We start from the raw sequence: 8,389 nt of genomic DNA, 5'->3' as shown, positions 1-8,389 counted from the left end.
ATTGTTTGCGATTAAATCAGTATATATTTCTGTCCACCCTTACAGTCTCCATGCCACCCTCTTGCCAACCCATAATAATACCTCTAGATCCGCCCCTGGTTTTCACCGAGTTTTTGGTAATAAAAAAAAAGGCCAATACAATAGAAAAGCACTTTGATACATAAAATATAATGAAAACATTGGTGTAAATTTCAGTAAATATTTCACAGCTGATGTGGTTGTCCAAACTGTAGCGGTTTAGTCCATTAAAACAACAAGTACCAGACCAGTTTATTGTTCTTAAAATCAGTTTCATGTTCGTGACCTGATAGTCCCTTCTCTACTATTCAAGTTTGCAGTCACAGTATACAGAAATGACTTTAAGCAGAGCTAGACCTTAGTTTTTTAAATGTTAAATCTGCTGGTTATTTTCCATCTGATCTTAGTCGGCCCATACAAATGACTCAGTCTTCTAGTCTTAAAAGTCAGTGATTCTATAGCAATAACATAGAGCCAGTTTTTTCTAAATCAAAATGCCCTTTTAATCAGAACACATTTTTGTATGCATCAGAGTTTTTTATGCCCATAATATAGGCCAAACTGTAAGAACCATGGACTGACAAAACTCACTTTATGCGACAATTCACAGTAGATGTGGTTCTAAAATGCAAAAAAAAAGAAAGATTTAATTGACAATTTGTTGTCAGTTTTTGTTTTCAGAAATAGGAAATGACATCCTACCGACAAAGTAAAAACAACATACCATACTTAGGTCCCTTCAAGCTGTAATCACTTGGACAAAAAGCATTGTGTGTAATAATGGCTCTCTCAAATGCTCTGCACCTTAGGAGATGAGTCAGAGCTAAAGTTGATTTATTTCTTTGTCTGCTCAACACAGACAAAGTTGAGGTACTGTTTAAGATATAGGAGTTGTGTTTGCTGAAAGTAGAGATGGAATTTTTATTCAGAACTTGACATTTCAATTTTGGTTATGTCACTGGCCACCTACACAAAGACTTCTATCTATCACTAGTCCAGCTGCTCAGTATAGGATCTGACTACTGTAGCTGTTAAGTCCTTTTTTACTTTTTTAAAGCAACACCCTCCCTGACTGAAAGGCTTCCTCAGGACAGGCTGTTCTTTAAGCACACAATTAAAACACATTTGTTTGCATGACATGAAATTACATCCTTTCTCAATCAAACGTACTCAAACACACTCACGAATAGACTTCACATATTGATGCATGCAGTTTCTCATAGATAAAACAGATCATTCTCAAGTCCTTACAAAAGATTCTGCTAAAAAAACTACCTCTGACTCTCTTTGTTGCACTGTATCCTCCCACTCAGTACCAAGTAACACTATACTCTACAGTGTCTTCCTCCTTTAGTTTCCTCACTAAATTTCTCTTCATTAGTCCACCCCCTGTGTAACTTTTCCGACTTTATACTGGATTAAAATGGTTGGCTCCGTGACAGCTGAAGTACCTCCATGACACTCAGCTGGCTTCTTGTTGTTTTCCAACTCCCACTTTCTCTTGTCAGGCGCCTTCCTAATAACCAGAGGACTACTTTGGTGTTCTGCAGGTTACATTTGATTAGCAGCTAAAAAAAATAAGCTGGTTGTCAATGGTGTGAAATAAGGAACTTTTGAAGACAAGGATACAGCTGTTAATGAGCTGCCTCTACTTTTTGGGGTTGGCAGCACTGGTTTATGTCTGTATATAGTGTGGTATAGTAGTGTTGCGAGCCTTGCCTTACTTCTGGGCTAGCTTCTGTTGTACCAGCTACTGTGCAACCAAGTATTTTTGCATACTAGAAACATATGAAGGATAATAATGCAGTTATTTAGCGCTTACTGGTTATCAGACTAAGCTTTGACTACCCTTTGTGCTGCTTAAGCAAATGTGCAGGACAAAAATTCAACAAAAATAAAATGATTAAACAATTTTGACAATTTTTTACTTTTTCACCATTTAAACGACCAGTGTGTAGGAATTAGTGGCCTCTAGCAGTGAAGGTCTGAAACTGAACAACTGAAACCACTCACCTCAACCAAGTGTGTAGGAGAAACTACAGTGGCCATTAAATTCTGAAAAGATGTAAGAAAGGCCTTATCTACAGCCAGTGTTTGGTTTGTCTTTGTGTGTTTGTCTGAACACAATATATATTCAATTTCTGCCAAAAGATCCTCCTAAATGTTACACACTGGACCTTAAAGCATGAAGAGAATGTTACCCTTACCTTAAAGCATGAAGAGAATGTTACCCTTACCTTAACCACTAGTTTATGCTCAACTCAACCAAACATACTGTAAACTATCAGAAAACACTGATTTGCCATCGACACAAGTACTGTAATTTGTGGAACAGTCAAACATAAGGGAATGTATGTAGGGGAATTGTTAGAGCCAAATATCCATGTAGGAACAACTTGACACCTACTAACATTCATATCAACACCACTCCAAAGATATGCACACATTCAAAAACCAGAAACATTTTGGAATAACAAAAGAATTTCACTGGGCTTATCTAGGGTGATTAATCCCTTTCTCATTTGCTGCCAGACTTGCTCTGTCTCTCCTTTTCTGTCAGTCACACTTTACCTTTTTGTAAAGCCTAGGTAGCTGTCTGAGATCAACCTCAGACTTGCAGTACTCACTGAGCAGTGGCCTAAGAGAGTCGAGTCAAGTTTCGTGTTCCCAGGGGATAAGGGCTATTTCACATCCTCAGAGGCAATCATTAGGAGAGTGTGCAAGGGCAGGACTAAGTTGGCTGAAGTCAAATGGGTTTATGGGTATAGTGGCAGGTGAAAAGGAATCACTGGCTAATTGACTATGTTACAACAAAAATCTTCCCACACCTAATTAATCTTGTATTGGCTGGGAAATTTCTTTAATTAGTTTAGCTGTCAATCATTGGTCAAGACAGAGTAAATGTGGTGTGGAGATAAATGTGAGTCTAGAATATTTTGAATAAGTAGTTGCCAGTACTGCGATTTTTGGCACTGCGGGTACCTTTGCTGTCTCTTTCCCTAAAGGAGAGTCAGAGTTTCCTACTTGGTGCTCTGTCTTAGCCTCATGTATCTGGTAGATTAATGCTAACAAATTTGTCAATCTTACCTCAGCCTACTAGTGTTACTCTCCTTTACTTTATAACAAACAGGTGGGTTTAATTAATATTTTTAAACAGTGTCTGTAAAATATAAGGGTTTGGTTTAGGCTACATTGCATATCTTATGCTTTTGTGTATATAGTTATTCTTCTTGGGTAAAAATAATTATTTTATGATTCTCTTTTTTTTTGCTGTAGCCTAGAGTGCACTGGGCAGCTATGTTATTTAGGTAAATATAAGTATTACATTGGCCTTGCTATCGGCTCAAACTCAATATTGAAGGATTTGAATCAGGACTGGTTCCAAAAAAACTTTATCCGGCTATCCCTTGTGTGTGCTAGACTGGTGGTTTGATTATATAAACCTTCTCACTGGCTGACTCTTGCATGAAATTCCCCTCAGTCCCCAATTCAGTGTATAGTGTGGTATAGAAGTGTAGCAAGCCTCGCCCCACTTCTGGGCTAGCCTGTGTTCCTCTAGATACTGAGCAAACCAAAGTATGTTTGCATTCTAGAAACACATGAAACATAATATTGTGTTTCTCTAGTGCTGCAATAATTTATTGATGATCAAACCAAACTATCCTAAGCACTGCTCAAGCAGGCTGCAGGGAAACACTGTTGTTGCATTCACAATTTGTTGTTGATGTTAACCTGGTACACCACCAGTAAAATATCATAACTTGTTAACTTGGGGAACAGAAACTTGTCCTAGTCTTCCTTTTGTATTTACACTCTGATGCCCATTTGAGGGCAACTTGCTGATGACACAATTGGAAATGTATGAATTTACGTTAAGTTCACAAGGAGCCAAATGCATCATTGGGTTTGGTTTTGTTTGAGCTGGATCTCATTTAAGGAAGAGCAGGTGCCCTCTAAGAACACCTTCGTGGGCTGCATTCTTCGAAGGTTTCCGCTCATCAGTTAGGATGCAGCTAACATCTTTCTCTCCTTTACTCACACTGATAAATTCATTTGATTCATTAAGACCTCATTCTCACTTTCTTCCTCAGGCGGGCCGCCCCCTCGGCTGAATTCTCAGTGGACCGGACCCGTCACATCATGTCCTTCCTGACCATGTTAGGGCCCAGTCCAGACTGGAATGTGGGTCTGTCCGCAGAGGACTTGTGTACCAAGGAGTGTGGTTGGGTCCAGAAGGTGGTCCAGGACCTGATCCCTTGGGATGCTGGCACTGACAGTGGGGTGACATACGAAGTTAGTAATAACATTCAAACATTTTGATATGAATTACTAAGAAATGCAGTTTATTAAAACATTGTCTCACCTCTCACATTTATAGAAATGTAGATTTAACACTGTACTTGTTAATTATTTTGTGAAACTTCCTTTTCAAAATTATGAAATAAATAACTTAACATTTTATCCCAATGAATGTATGCCTCAACTAAGGACACAACCCAACAGTCCCATAGCAATCACAGCCTTTTGCAAACCGTTATTCTCTCCACCTTTTATAGCCTGGATAACCTTCCTTCTCACTCTCATCACCAGTTGAGTCTTGCCTTCACACTCACATTTTTGACCTTGTCATTATACTGACCTTTTCTTCTTCATCTGCCTGTCTGCTAACCTTCGCAATCACTCCCTCTCTCACCTCTTCACATACTGCCAGTGTGCAACAATTCAAGTGTCATCACCCATCCAATTCTCCTTTTAACAGCCTTGAACGTCGTCCCCTTCTGCCCTCACCCAGGGGTGCTGTTTGCTGCGTGCTCAGTGTCTCCAGTCAGCACTAACAGATTAGGCTGTGTGCGCGCATGTGAGACCAAACTCTATGACGACATGTGTGAAACCTTTGGTTGATCCCTTCTAGCGCACAGATGAACCCGCTGAACTGTGCTTTCTTGCTTGTTTTGGCTGGCCTCAGGAATAATTTCACTTTTCTTCATCTTCTTCCTCTCTCTTATTTTGAATCTCATGTTTTTTCCATAGTTAACGCAGCCTCGGCTTGCCTTCTACATATAGTCTGATGCATTCAGTTTTTAACTCCATAATACTTAACAACAACAAAAACATGTCACAGGAAAACATCTGTAAAACATTTTATAAACTGAAATTGAATTGTGTACAGCAGGGGTTTTCAAACTGTTAGATGTGAAGGAGGCAAAGATTGGTGTAGGAGAAGGAGACAGGTGTTCTAAAAGCTATGGGAAATTAGTTATTGTAGTCTGACCCGTTGATTTGGCCCACTGATCAGCATGGTCAGCAGTTGGAGCTGCAGCAGTGGCCGGGACACACAGCTCATGGAGGCAATTAAGGTACTCTAAAACCCTTAGTGTCTAATTGCAGCAATTAGCATTAAGAATCACGCTTCTCGGATTCATTACTTTATTAAATATGACCCCAGAGACACGATACACATATTTTAGATTCAGTGTGACTTTTAATCTGGGATATCATTATCCCTGATTTCCTCCCATAAATCAGTTTAAAAATCATAAAAAAAAGGTTCTTTATAAGTCTAGAATCTGCCTGAGAATGATCAAGTTTTTAAGTTTTCTTGAGGATCAAAGCAATCCAGCGATAGTTGTCTGCCACACCTGATATACAGTAATCTCAGTCTCAGCTATCCACTTAAATGCTCATGATTTTTAATAAAAAGAAGAGACTTCCATGAATTTTACATTGATAAAAAATCAAAGATGTGAATATTAAATGACAACAAAATAAATATTGCCATTTCTTTGTTGTGACAACTCTCTCAAACTGCACTATCCATTTAGCTGAAAATAAGAACAAAACACACAAGCATCAGGTTTAAGCTTCTCAGAAAGATCAATGAAAGAAACTCTCCATCCAAAAATACATTGTGCAGTGGAGGAACAGAGGCTGTTCTGGACGTGGGGTGGGACTTTTGCTCTCGGTTACAAAATTGTTTAAGGTACAGGCCTGTAACAGAGTAATGAGAGCCATCCTTTGTGCCATTACTTTTACTGTATCTTTTAATTAGTGGCCACTCGTTACCCTTCTCCCCCTTTCTGACAAACACAAACAGTACTGCTCTTTTCCATTTTTTTGGGTGGCCTCAGTGGGGGGGTGAAGGATGAGCTGGTCTTCTGCCTCCAGACAGCCTCTGGCAGTGATGCTTCTATCAACCCCATGCTGGCAGACCTTTACTGTTGACTAATAAGAGCATCTCCCATATAAACTACAGTGCTCCTCCACAGCTGCTCTCTGACTTTGTGACTTGTCCTTTGTGTTTTGTGCTTTGTGTAACTTTGACTGACTTTGCTCTCATTGTACTTGCACAAATGTATTTTTCAAGCAAATCCTGACAGTGTGTTATTTTTGAAATCCCAAAGATCCACAGCTTTGTGGTTTTTTTTCTCCTTTTCTGTCTTTCTGTGTCCTTCTTTTAGTCTCCCAACAAGCCCACTGTGCCCCAGGACAAGATCCGTCCCCTGACCAGTCTGGATCATCCACAGAGCCCTTTTTATGACCCTGAGGGGGGCGCCATCACTCCTGTGGCCAGGGTGGTGGTGGAACGCATTGCCAGAAAGGTCTTTCTGTTTTCATACCAGTCAGATCTTGCTTTAAATATAGATACATGTTAGTTGTTGTAAGATAATGACCATAATACGAGCAATGGTGTAATGGATTTTAACAGATAAACACCCAGACAATCATACAGTGTTGACAATTGATATACATAATGATATACTAACAAGACTTGAATTGTACTGTACATATTACTGCAGAGGGCAGTACAGTGATCCAGTAATTAGTCCTTTTGTCTCACAGCAAGCCAAAAAAAGAGGAAAGGTTTGTGGTTGGGATGTTGAAATGTTAGCCTGATTGCTTTTTTTTCTCGTCATAATTTATTTATATTTTGAGATGATCCTACTGTACTTCCAGCCCAGGTCTTCATCTCCTCTTCACATATATGCTTAGTTCTTTCTAAGTATATTGTATACACTTTTGATTCTATGCTACACTGATACATCAGCCAAACTAGATTTACATAAAAATAGAACTGTCATCTTTTAATATCTGCCATCGTTGTGAAGTATAGATGCCTTTAAAAGCTTTAAAAGCAGGGACAAAAGGGAAGGGAGAGAGACCTTTTCTTTTTCGTTATCTCTGCTTAGCAGATGTGTCCATTCCGGTCCATCAATACAGCCATTGATCAGTGTTGGATGTACCTCCTGTATTTATAATGTGCGGGGTGGGATCAGTGTTTAACAAGATAAAATCAAACAAAAGTAAAATATAAGCTTGCTAAAATATAATTGATGTTATCTAAAGTCAGTTATTATTATTATTAGGAGTTGTAGCGTGTAACGTGCAGTTCATTGTCAGGTACATCAAACAATTCTACTTCAACATAGGTAAGGTACAATTGTGATGCCCTAATTTGATTGAAATGTGATTTCTTCAATTAATATATTAATGATTAGACCTGCTTAAGTGTTCCTTTACCACTATGTAAGGGTCATATTTTGACAAATCACCACCAGTGTCAAAGTTTACATGTATCAAAAATAATAAATTACATAATACCTCAAATGTGTAATGATCCAACTTCTAAAAAAACTTTAAACATTAAAATGACACATTGAAAAAAAAAAGTAAATTTAAACATTTATGGCTGATATTAAAATTCACTCTCTATGAAACTTTTTCTAATTATACTTTAATGGGTGGTAAAAGCACTTTCCCTGGGCTGTAAACCAGAAAGGGATAAAAGGTTAGCAGTCCTTCAGTGGCATCTAGAGGCAGCTGTGGGGATTTTGGAGGAATTATTTTTTTATCATTTTGCCATAAAACATTTTTCATCATTTATTTACACAAATAACACACACAGGCACACACACTCATTTTTATCTCGCCAACAGCCCAACATTTTGGCAAAAAGAGAGAAGGGCTTTTCAGTCGTAAGTGACACAACACAACACACCCACAGCCTGGCTGTTGTGTTTTCAGCACACACACCTGCACTGGTTAAAATCCCAACTAATAACCATTAAAGTTGTATTCCACATCACGCCACACTTCAAAAAGTTAAAAATGTGACCGAACTTCTGTACGGCCTCAGGAACACACAGTGACTCTCCGACTGACGAATGGTGTATCGATATAGCATAAACAGCTACAGTAACCAATTTAACAGAATGAATGAGGTCAAGTGAGCACACGCGTAAGAGAGCGAGCATGTAGTGTGTTTCTGTGGTTATTACAAATCCCCTCCGATCTGACTACAGGGCTGTGAGTCTAATGTACAGAGATTCCAGCTGTCGCTGCCTCTCAGTGTGAATATGAATCAGGTGCATGT

The 8,389-nt window shown here is 38.9% G+C and overlaps 1 protein-coding gene across 1 annotated transcript in view; it reads left to right on the top strand.

The window, feature by feature from the left end:
* The window catches only part of spon1a (spondin 1a), a 58,321-nt gene that overhangs the window by 47,367 nt on the left and 2,565 nt on the right, over positions 1 to 8,389 (top strand). The window contains exons 8-9 of the mRNA XM_035652060.1: positions 4,110 to 4,311; positions 6,477 to 6,666. Coding sequence (XP_035507953.1) covers positions 4,110 to 4,311; positions 6,477 to 6,666 — 392 coding nt within the window. The remainder of the gene's footprint in view (positions 1 to 4,109; positions 4,312 to 6,476; positions 6,667 to 8,389) is intronic.

The sequence above is a fragment of the Morone saxatilis genome, unplaced genomic scaffold (assembly GCF_004916995.1).
Source record: "Morone saxatilis isolate NCDOM2014 unplaced genomic scaffold, NCSU_SB_2.0 Contig11, whole genome shotgun sequence".
Classification (NCBI taxonomy): Eukaryota; Metazoa; Chordata; class Actinopteri; family Moronidae; genus Morone; species Morone saxatilis.
This window is presented reverse-complemented; position numbering and strand designations above follow the sequence as displayed.